General features: G+C 40.4%; 1 protein-coding gene across 1 annotated transcript in view; it reads left to right on the top strand.

The window, feature by feature from the left end:
• The window catches only part of DCHS2 (dachsous cadherin-related 2), a 257837-nt gene that overhangs the window by 127146 nt on the left and 118318 nt on the right, over window positions 1-12373 (top strand). Inside the window, exon 5 of the mRNA XM_053597835.1 lies at window positions 3066-3297. Coding sequence (XP_053453810.1) covers window positions 3066-3297 — 232 coding nt within the window. The remainder of the gene's footprint in view (window positions 1-3065; window positions 3298-12373) is intronic.

Here is a 12373-nt window from a genome sequence, read left to right as displayed (position 1 = left end):
ATGTAGCATTTTTTCTAGGATGAGTTTGCAAACTTAATTGTCTGACTTCAGCCTATTGTCTGCATCTGAAACAATGCCATGCAAACTTAATTGTCTGATGCAGCCTATGTCTGCATCTGAAACAATGCCATGATTTTATTTATAGGGCTGAAACTCCAAAACTCTCCAAATGAGGAGTTTTAAACATTCATCTAGTGAGAAATCTGACTTGAATTGACAGGAGGTCATCAATGTTTTTAAAATCCCTCTAAGTGGGTCCATTCATACAACTATTAGCTGCAGACTAATAAGTGCTCGTTGATGTGGTGCTACTCCAGATCCTACTAGGTATATGCCCTACAGTGCCTTTCTAAAACTTGAAGAATTCGTGATTCCAAAACAAATCCATCCAGCCCCTTTAGCATAAGGAGTTTGTAACATATTTGATAGCTATGAACTATTATAAATGCTCACCTAGGTAATATGCCATTCATGTCAACAACAGGCTTCTGAGGGAAGCTGAGAGCCCTGCTTTACAGAAGAGGTTGCGTAGACTCAGGGGCCAGCTGACTTTCTCTTGGCTGCGGTCCTGGATGTGGACGGAGCTAGGCATTGAGCCCAAGTGTTTTGGCTTAAGATTGTTCTGCTGTGCCACACAGCTAGGTGTCTGGTGTCTGTCTCACACACTGTAAATTCCTTAAAAACAAGATCTTCTCTTAAAACTGAGTCCATGATAGGCATGAAAGGTAGAATTTATACCACAGCAAATATTTACTCTAATTTAAAAGAAGTCTCTGAGGGCTTTGGGGACAGGTGAATCAATTGCAGATCTGATATTTACAGTCTCGTTTACCTTGAGCCTCTTTGTGGTTTGGTTTTCTTACCTGTAATAAGTCAGAGAAGCCATAAAAATTGAAAAAAAGGGAGATTATAACAAGTGAAAGAGAAATATATGTAAAACATCTAACACATCCTCATACATGATTATTGTAAGAGGAAAGTACCCTTATTTGATAAATTAAATTCAGCAGATAAAAAATGAATTTGTTTAAGAGCCATACTGAGACCTATCCTGTCCTGCAAAAATATTCATTGTTTTGTGACAATAAGTTTTTCACTTTGCCCATCTAACATTTGTTTATTTTTTTCATACCAGTTCCTGATTTAGAATCTTCATGAATAGACTAGGAATTAAGATCTTTGATTTTAAGTATCTTAAGGTGGAGTGTTGTTCATTTCTTCATGTCTCCCCCCACTTTTTCATTGTTTTTCTCTCTCTTTCTTTCTTCCTCCCCTCCCCTTCCCTTTCCCCTTCCCCTTCCCTTCCCTTTTGTGACACAGTGTCTCACTCTGTCTCCCAGGCCAGAGTGCAGTGGCATCATCATAGCTCACTTCAGCCTCAAACTCCTGGGCTAAAGCTCTGCCTCCGTCTCCCAGAGTGGCAGGATTACAGGCATGAGCCATCATGCACCTGGCCATTACTTTTCTTTCCTGATTTCTCAGCCCCTCCTCAATCCTAAGTGACTTCTTGAACTAGAGAAGAAATAAAGAGAGAAAGGGAAAATCAAGAGACAAGGGAAGGCAACCCCGAGAAGGAAGGCAGTCTGGAGCAGCAGCAGGGCCCACATCGGGTGTGGTAGAGCCTTAGGCTTAGCATCAGCCTCCAGGCCCCTCTGATTACCCTGTCCGTGGAGGCTTGAGGGCTGCTGAAGATGTAGGGCCAATCTGCATTTTCAGCATCCAGGCCAGATGGATGCACTTGCCTTGTTTCCACCTCAATCATAACTAGCCAGCGTTTCTCCTATTCTGATAACTGGCATGGCTCTGGCCCTTTTTTTCAACTGGGAAAAACCATGGAACATCACATTGTTTCTCTCCCCTTGTTTCCTGCCAAACCTTCTTCTTCCCTGTCCTTTTTCATCCCTGCTCAGTGCCTCCCTGCCACAGGAGAAAAAAGAAAAGAAAACAAAGAAAGGAGGAGAGGGAGGTTAAGGGAGTGAGGAAACCCAGGCTGTTGTGATTTACCAAGGATTTTTGTCAAAGATGAAAGTATCAGAACGTCCCAGATAGAAATGGAAAATGATGCTTTAAAGTAAGAACATATGTTTTACTTTAGAAAAATAAAAGCTGCAGAAGATGATTTTTTTCCTATTTTATTCACTCTCCTTCTTGTTTTTTAGATGGAGGGAACACGAAGGCAAGTAGGGGACCTACCTCCATCTCCCTGCTTCATGCGCTAGGTTTTCTTTCTAAATCTTAAACTTTTGAATTCTAAAACGAATCTGGCTCTGAGTATTTAGTGTGAGTATCTTGCTGCTCATTCAAGCTGCATCCTCTCTGGCCTCCTATCTGGTCTAGCTCCTTCCTCCCTGCTGCTCTTCAGTCTCTTCTGAGCACTGCAGTCAAAGCAATAGCTAAAATCCACATCAAACCAAGTCATACCTGTCCTCCAGACCCTCCAGTGGGGAAAGCCATGCTCCTTCCAGAAGCCACAGAGTCACTGTGCCTTCCCCTGCTTCTCTGATGTCAGCCCTACCTGCCTCTAGCTTGCTGCCCCCGAAAGGCCAGGGAGGTGTACTGTACTCCTGCCTCAGGGCCCTTGCACCTGCTCTTTCCTTGGCCTCTTGTCCTTTTCTTCTAGATAACTGAAGTCTAGCGATAGTACTTTCTCAGTGAGGCTTTAACCGTGAATCCCCCATCAACGGTCCCTTCCCCCTTCCCGTGGGCAGTTACCAACATTCATGTTAAAGTTATCTTTTGGATGGAAGTGATTTCTGTTCCTTTTTGGGCATCAGGACAACTTCTCTTGAGTGTCTTTGGCCTCTGCCCTGAAATTTGTGCCTCATAAGGAGCTTTAAGTGGTAATCTCATTTATGTTTAAGGGTCATCCCTGAAGTGTAGATATCATGCTATGATATATGAACTCATGTCTCAAGGTTAGAAGTAAAGAGAATATGCAGGTGTGCTTAAGTATATATTTATACATTTTGTTGTTTTAGAAGTTTATTCTGGGACTGTAGTCCACTAGTCTGCAGCCCCATGTTCAGCAGAGACCCATTTGTAATCACTGCCCCTTCATTCATCAGGGTGGGCTAAGTGCCCAAGCATTTGTTCGCGTGGAACTGGAGGACGTGAATGATAATCATCCCATGTTTAACCCGTCAACCTACGTGACAAGCATCAGCGCTCAGACCCAGCCGGGCACCGAGATCATCAATGTTCTCGCCACAGACCAGGATTCTGGGGTATATGGAACAGTGGCTTATGAACTCCTTCCGGGAGAACTGTCGTCTCTTTTTACCATTGACTCAACTACAGGTTTGTGATCTTGGAACAGGTTTGACCCTCTAGCTGTTAAGCTTCTGCTCAGAAGCCACAAAAAGTCATATTTTTCAGTACCAGGGGTGTTACACTACTCCCTTAACCTTCTAGAAGACACTCAGGTGTATTGAAGAGGGCTGGGGCTTTAGGGTAGAGCTGGAGCTGAGTCCCAGCTTTGCCTACTGCTGATTTTGTGATCTTTATTGGCCTTAGCTGATTAAGCACACCTTAACAGCAGTACTAATAATACCGATGTTGTAACGTTTTTGTGAGGACTCAAGGCCCTTACGTTATGCACAGATGATTGGCCAGTATTATTATTTTACAGATGTTCATTTTCCTTCATTTGTACGACCATGCCAGGTAAGGGTGACTTAGCATCATTCCAGCGTCTTAATAGGTAAGACTAGTACAAAGACTTTTGTACTGGTATCCAAAGTGGATCCTTTTCTTTTACTAGGTCTGGTATTCCCTTAGTCTCTTTGGGTTTTAAAATGATACCTAAAGGTCCTTCTAGTTCTCTACAGTGATAATTGTATCTCTGCCAAAGAAACCCAGTGGGAAAACAGTCTTTTAGAAATTAAAAAGTTACCTTCCTTTTCCTATGGGTTTGTTGCTAACAAAATAATGTTTGAAACATTTGATTAAAAGGAAATACAAAATATCAAGCGTATAATACTACAATACTTTTGAAACATGTAGAGAGATCCCTATTTAAAATTGAGGCTGCTAAAAAAGAATTGTGTTTTCTTCACTCGATCTGAGTAGGGGGTAGAATGTGTTTCCGTTGTGATGATGATGACAACGCCAGATACTACACTAGACATTTTCTGTACGTTGTCTTATTGGGCCTTCACAACACCCTTTGCAAAGACCATTTGTTTCCATACATTAGAAACAAACAATAATTTACACAATAAATCTGGTCCACTAAGTCGGTTTGCCCTCTCACCCACCCCCATTAGGTGCAGTCTCTGCTTCTGCCTGGAAACTGTGCTTTCATCTGGCTCTGCATCTGGCTGGGGGATTAGTTGTTTATACAGGCAGTCTTTACAAGGCAGAATGCTCAAAATAATACACTGACATAGTCCCTTTCACATTTCAGAGATTAGAAGAAAATACTTTTGTAGGAAATTAGTCTACTTATCTCTGGCCTTTTCAAAATTCATTTTAACAGGGGTCCTTAACTGTCAAGTCGTCAGGCTCTCCAGGGCACTAGCATTGCCAAAAATATATAGGTCAGCCAGTCATTAGGGCACAGGATCTTAAAGCATTTAACAGATTGATTTTAAAAGACATCGACACACTCATCCTTCAGTTTCCCCTGGAAGATCTTGAAGAATGAGCTGTACGCTATTCTGTTTTTAGAAGAGATCTCTGTGGCTGTGCTGGCCATGGTCAGCTGTGTGCTTCCCATCCTGGCATTGGCTATGACACAGATGCCATTGTTAATCACAGAGAACACGTTATGTGGGTTATTATCTAGGGAAGTATCATGATTTCTTTTTAAAGCAAAGACCAAATTCATAATAGAAGTAGCCTTGGGTTGTTATTGTTGGCAATATTGATGCCCGTGCGTTTAGGTTGAAGACATTTCTTAAACAGTGCTTGGAATTTGGTTGCACTTAAAAATAACTCATGAGAAATTCATGAGGCCTGGTAATGTTTTACTTTAACCTTTAGAAGAGAATGAAAACATGACTGACTAGCTATGGAAAAAAAGTTGTCCAGTGAACAAGCAGTTTCCAATTTGCATGGTTGACTTCTAGTTCATCTGTTGGTTGACTGCAACTGAGAACAACAAATTGCATGGATTTAGGGGTGTACAAGGTGATGTTTTGATCTGTATATACATTGTGATGTAATTAAACCAAGCTAGTTAACATATCTATCACCTCACACACAACTGTTTTGTGAAAAAGCATTTAAGTTTGACTCTCTTAGCATGTTAGCAATTTTCAAGCATAGAATACATTGTTATTAACTATAGAACTCTGCTGTACGGTAGATCTTCCTAGGTTATTCATTCTGTCTGACTGAAATGTTGTGCCCTTTGGCCAACTTCTTTTATGTCAACCCCAGCCCCTGGCAGCCATCATTCTATTCTCTGGTTCTCTGAGTTCTACATTTTGAGCTCTACATATGAAAGTGAGATCTTGCAGAATTTGTCTTTTCGTACCTGTTTTTTTCCTTTGATATATTGTCCATGGGGTTCATCCATGTTGTTACAAATGATAGAATGTCTTTCTGTCTTAAGGCTGAATATATTCGACATTTTCTTTGTCCTTTTATTTGTTGAGAGACACTTTGGTAGATTTCATATCTTGGCTAACAGAGAGATTGGTCTTCCTGAATAATGCTGCAACGAACATAGGAGTGGAGATATATCTTTGACATACTGATTTCATTTCCTTTGGATATATGAGGTCTGACAAGTTCACAAACTCTTCCTAGAAAAAGTGCTATATAATACCTCATTGCTGATTATCACTATGGTCACTTTTGAAGTCTCCCCCCAGCCCCACCTTTGGGAAGCTATGCACAGATGTCAGTGCCTACTGCACCCTTCAAAGCAGTTTTGGAACTCTTTTTCTGGAATAACCACTAGAGCTGTCATCGTATAGCACATTAAAACAATAATAATGAATGCCACTCAGAAGACACTGCCATGTGTCAACAGGAGCACAGCTGTGATACTCTGATATACCATGGTTATGAAACCTTACCAAGTTGTTTGTATAGTGCTGCCAATGTAAGCACATGGTGGCAAGTTCATGAAGTTAATTGTCTCCCCTCATACAACAGCACTGATGGTCATTCCAGGAAAAGAGTTCCAGAATTACTTTGAAGGGTCGACCAGGTGCTGGCATTGGTGCACAGCTTGCCAAGGGGAGTACTTCAAAGGTGATCATAGTGATATTCAGCAATGAGATACATAGCACTTTATCTAGGGTGAGTTTTCAAACTTAATTATCAGCATTAATTTGGGTAGAGTAGAATTACTAGATCATATGGTAATTGCATTTTTAAGTTTTTGAAGAACCTCTATACTATTTTCATAATAATGGCTGTAACACATCCTCTATAGAAGGATGTTTTCAAAGAACAGAACAAGAAAGATTATTAACATATACAGTTGACCCTTAAACAACACAGGGGTTAGTTGCACTGACCCCCATCCACGCAGTTGAAAATCCACTTATAACTTTTGACAACCCCAAATTTAACTATTTATAGCCTACTGTTGACTGGAAGCCTTATCCATAACATCAATAGTTGATTAACACTTATTTTCTATGTAACATGTATTACATAAAAACACTGTATTATTACAATAAAGTAAGCTAGGGAAAAATATTTTTAAGAAAATCATAAGGAAGAGAAAATATATTTACTCTTCATTACTTGGAGGTCTTTATCTTCATAATCTTCAGGTGGAGTGGGCTGAGAAGAGGAGGGGCTGGTCCTGCTGTCTCAGGGGGCTGATGGGGAAGAGCTGGAGGAGGTGGGGGGAGGCAGAAATGGTGGGTACATGCCGGGTAACTTTACTGAAAGGAATGTGCATTTAAGTGGACTTGTACTATTCAAACCCATGTTGTTACTTAAGGGTCAACTGCAGCTCTCCTGTTCTGTCTGTTTTCTTGCAGTAACCTGTATCATTATGCTGGGCTTTCTTGCTTCTACCAAGAGGCCTGACTCTGTGGCCTTTTGTGTAAACACAGTCCTAAGAAGCTTCCTCTATCACTAAATATTCATGGAATAAATGAATAAATGACATGTAGACATGATTGTAAAGTGAGTCAGATCCTTATTACAGCTTTTAAAGAAACTGCATGGAAGTTTCATTGATAACATGGAGCAAAACTTCATTGAAAAATCCCCTTTCTGAGTCACACCATAGTAGGTGGCTCTATGGCCTACTGGAACCTTTCTTCAAAACTCCCAAAGCCTTTCCCCAGCTTTCCTGTGCTGGCACTGTTCTTTTTATCACTTCTTTTTGCCTCTGGATTTAGTCTTTTTTCTTCAGACTATTTCCCTGCCCTTTACGGGGGAGAATTTTTAAAACTAGTCTCAGTACCCTGAAGTTACTTCCCTTCCTTTTTAAAAATCTAAGTTCTTACATGGGTAGGTTAAGGCGAATAAGTCATGATGAGCCTGAATTATTCTGAAATTCTCTTAGACACATTCATTTGCTCACTGGTTCATTCATCCTTTCATTTGGCCACTTTCTGCCTCTGACTTTCTATTTTATAAGCTGGCATACTTCATGCTAGAGGCTTGCATTTTGCTGTAGACGAGATTCCTATCAATTTGTTTGTGCAGCAACCAAGACTCATGCAGTAAATATAGAACTCTTTGACTTATTGTCTTCATCTGGTCAGAAAATTGTTTTGGAAAAATCTGGAAGGGGGTGTGGTGATGTCGTGGTTGTTTTCTCTTGTGGCTTTATCTTCCTGTTCTGTTTCTGGTTTTCTAAGTTTATTGTTGGGTTCAAAGAACATTTTTGTGAGACGCGTTTGGGCACCAGGAGAGAGATACTGAGCTGAGCCTTCCTTTCTCCTTCTCTGAGTTTGTTGATGTCCTTTGTTGTGGGTACGAGGCCGACCACGCTGTTTTGAGTTTTAAAAGGAATAAATACAAGGCACATTTATTAATAGCTCTTTTTTCATGTATTTTTAATCCCATTTTATGAATTATATGTGGATTTCTTCCACCGTTTGAAGTGCTCTCTTTGGTCGCATGTAAAGAACAATTATTTAGCGTTGGAGTTTGTCCTATTTATTTTGTAATTTTACACTGAAAGAAACTTTATCTCTAATTCAGATTATTTTAAAGTGAAAAATAGGTTTCAAGCATTCGTGTTGACTACTTATTATGGCCCCAGATTATCTCTTTTAGTAGGGTTTATCAGTGATTAAATTCTTGTGGTTTACCTCTCTCTTTTTTTTTTTTTAAGAGAAGCGAGTTAATGACATAAAGTCAATGAAAGTTCTAAAAAGAGTGTAGTTTATCTGTTTAAAGCAGGAAATGAAAGCAAGTTTATCTATTCATACATATATTCATTCATTCATTGCTTCTTATGTGCCAGGCAGTGTTCCTGGTGTTTAGAATACATGGGCGAATATAGCACACAAACATCCCTGCTCTTGCGGTATTTGGAGCAACAAGCTTGTGTTGCCTAGACCATTGTCTATTCTATATTTAGTTGTAATGTACACAGAATCCAAGTTTAGCACTGCAGAAGAACAAGTAATTAAAAGGACTTCCAAGTGCCAGACAAGGGCAGCTGTGCCTTGGTGTTGAGTTGTAATCTTTCATTTGTATTTTAACATGGACTGTAAGTAATATAGCTCAGATTCTGTTTTTATTTATTTCGAGGGTAGATTCTTTTCACATGGTAGTTTTATGCTCAGATTTCATACCTGGTACTGATTCCCATAATTTGTCATGATTGCCACCTTCCGACATTTAACATTCGGATATGTAGTTGATGAATTAATACCACAGCTCATTTCATAAGTGACGGGAGCCTGCTCGCACCTAATAAATGGTGACTTTGTTTTATTTGCAAGATGGAGTCTAAAATTAATCATGAGCACCTAATCAGTGCATGCCACTTTCAGAGGAAACAAAAACATGTTAGAGCATTTTCTCATTAGCTTTTCCAGTGTGTGATCATAGTCTCATAGAAATGAAACTTAAAATCAGCTGCCTCGTGTAGTGGAGGAAGAAATTGAGGTAAAGGGGTTTGTTTGCCTAAAGGTGCACTGTTAGTAATGGTTGAACTGGACCTGAACCTGAACTACTCTGTCTCAGATAATACTACTTTACGATGTTTCTCAATAGATTGCCTGTTTGAGCCTTACATCAACCTCGTGGGGTAAACAAGGCAAATATTCATACGTCCACCTGCAAATTAAGAGACTGAGGACCCTAAAAGTCTTAGTGACATACTCAAGGACATGGTAGTAAATATGATGTTTGAATTTACTTCTTGGACTTCAATTTCAAGGCTTTTTCCATTATTATGACTTTTTCAGAAGTATAGAGAAAGCTAAGGTAAAATATAGGTTCTATGGATTCAACTAAATAAGATAGAAAAATGATCTTTCATTGTGGCAAGAATTCCTCAACAAGTCTATTTGTTCACCAAATTTTCTGTTGATTTTTATTTACTCTTCCAATTGAATAAATAGAATTCAGTGACATTTTCCAAACAGGTACATTTTTTTAGTTGTCAATATGGGGTGAACGTAAATGTCAGAGCTCATAGTTGCTGGCCTGGAGAACAGTTGGTCCAGGTTAAAAATGGGCTTCATTGCTGGGCATAGTGGCTCAGGCCTATATCTTAGCACTCTGGCAGGCTGAGGTGGGTGGATTCCTTGAGTTCAGGAGTTGGAGACCAGCCTGAGCAAGAGTAAAACCCCATCTTTACTAAAAACAGAAAAACTAACCAGGCATTATGGTTGGCACCTGTAGTCCCAGCTACTCAGGAGGCTGAGGCAAGAGGATTGCTTGAGTCCAAGAGTTTGGGTTTGCTCTGAGCCATGACACCATGGCAGTCTACCCAGGGTAGCAGAGTGAGACTCTGACTCAAAGGAAAAAAAAAGAAGAAGAAATTTACTGGACCTGGATGTGCATGCCTACCATTTGCCCCTCTTTTTCCTACTTTTCCTGATTTCATCATCTACCCCTGGGGTCAGCACATTTTTAAAAAATATTTTCATATTTCGGGTACAATCCAGTTTGTCGACCATAGAGTCACTCTGTCTCATGAAGGCGACCGTGTCTGTTGTACATGAAGAAGAAATGCGAAGGGCAACTCCATGTAGTGATGACAGTAACTACTGCCAGAAGAGTAGAGCTTCAGAAGAAAACTCTGGAAAAATCTAACACAGTCAGGCAAGGGATCATGGACCAGCTGGAACTTGAGGTAAACCTTGCAGGAGAGCTGAGATTTGGATAAGTGAGCTGTGGAAGAACAGATAGAGTCCAGAGCAGCAAACAACATAAATGAAAACAGAGAGAGGGAAATTATTAAGCATTTGTAACAGAAAATGAAACTGTACTTTTGGACTCAGTTACTAAGATGTCAATTCTACGGTCCACAGGGATACCGGACTTTCTGTAGGATTTATAAAGGAAATCCACCTTGGCAAAGGTGTAAAAGGTTGACAAATGAGAGAGAAAAGGGTCGGCAATTTGGAGAGAGCTGCTATTGATTTGTGGGTTCCCCCTCCAGGGTGGAGCACCTGCACCTCACTCAAGTGAATCGAATCTGTGTTCTCAGCAGTATGGGGCCAACTGTAGACTGGTCTGGTTCTCAGCTGGGAAATCTAAAGGAAGGAAGGAATGACAACAGAATCAAAGAGAGGCGTCTGAAGTGGAGAGGCTTTGCATTGGGAAGTGGGTCATTTCTGAGGGAGAGCTGGTGTGGAGATGTTTTTAGAACCTGTCCAGAAAAGGCCAGGAGGGAGAGGTTCTGAGTACTGTCAGCATTGCAGGAGTGAAAGAGATAATGAACAGTCTGAACAGAGATATGTTCCCCTTTGCCAAGGCAGCTTCAGATCACAGGATAGACGCCTTCTCCAAAAATGCTGTGAAAGCACCTACAGAGAAAATGAGTTTTGAACAAGTGCTGATGCTAGATCATAACAACAGTGCCTGCCAAGGAAGAGCTTACCTGGCCCGCTCCCCTCCCCTTCTCACTCCTTACTTCAATCCTGGATGGTTCAGAAACTTGAATTAGCACAATGAGGAAAGGGAAGCAGCCAACTATTTCTGACCTGCAGCATGTACCCCAATGAACTTGGGAGAAATTTCAGAGTTTGGATTATTAAGAGGTCCTTTATAGTTTAATTACAGTCACGAGTCACTTAACCACAGGGATACATTCTGAGAAATGTGTCCTTAAGTGATTTTGTCATTGTACAAACATGCCGTGTACTCATGCAAACCTGTTTCTCCGAGGCTGCAAGCCTGTACTGACTACTATAGGCAGCTGTAACACAGGGGTAAGGATTTGTGTCTATAAACATATCTGAGCCTAGAAAAAGTACAGTAAAAATACAGAATAAAAGATGGAAAATGGTATATCTCTATAAGGCACATCCCATGAATGGAGCTTACAGAACTGCACGTGGCTCTGGGTGAGTCAGGTGAGTGGGGAGTGAATATGAGGGCCTGGGACATTTCTACGGGAGACTTCATAAACATTTAGGCCACACTAAATGTATCGTCAAAAGTTTCTTTTTCTTTGTATTCTATATGCTTTTTCCTATTTTATTTTTTATTATTTTTTTCTCTTTAAACCTTTTTGATTAAAACTTAAGACACAAACACTCAGTAGCCTAGGCTCATACAGGGTCAGGATCATCCACCTCCACAACTTGTCCCACTGGAAGGTCTTCAGGGGCAATGACAGGTGTGGAGCTGTCATCTCCTGTGGTAGATAGCAATACTTTTTTCTGAGTACCTACTAAAGGACCTGCCTGCAGCTATTTTTACAGTTAACTTTCTTTTAAAAAAGTATGTAGAAAGAAACTCTAAAATGATAATAAAAAGCATAGTGTAATAAATACATAAACCAGTAACATAGTCATTTATTATTAGTAGGTTTGTTTACACCAACCCCCCCCCCCCCACACACACACACACGAGTAATGGTTACGGTGTGACGTTACGATGGCTGTGGCATCACTAAGCAATAGGAGTTTCTCAGCTCTCTTGTGATCTTATGGGGTCATTATCATATATATGGCCCATCATCGACCAAAATGTTGTTATGCAATGCATGACTGTATTTAATTGAGACTGTTTTGTGACTGAAAGTAACAGAAAATATTTTAATTGATTAATAGCTATTTAAAGTCATAGAAACTTCTTGAATTTTCATGTAGGGATAGGGGGAAAATAGCTAACCACATGAAATAAATTTAAATTGGGAACATTGACAAGGACACCTGAGTCCTTTGAAAGGGCAGTTAGATTCCAGATGGTACACCTCTTCCTTTCCCAGGCTGAGCTTATCAGGCCCGGGGATAAAGGAAGCTGCTACTTTTTATCATCTCAG

The sequence above is a fragment of the Nycticebus coucang genome, chromosome 1 (assembly GCF_027406575.1).
Source record: "Nycticebus coucang isolate mNycCou1 chromosome 1, mNycCou1.pri, whole genome shotgun sequence".
Classification (NCBI taxonomy): domain Eukaryota; kingdom Metazoa; phylum Chordata; class Mammalia; order Primates; family Lorisidae; genus Nycticebus; species Nycticebus coucang.
The sequence above is the reverse complement of the archived record's forward strand: the minus strand, read 5'-3'. Positions and strand labels throughout refer to the sequence as shown.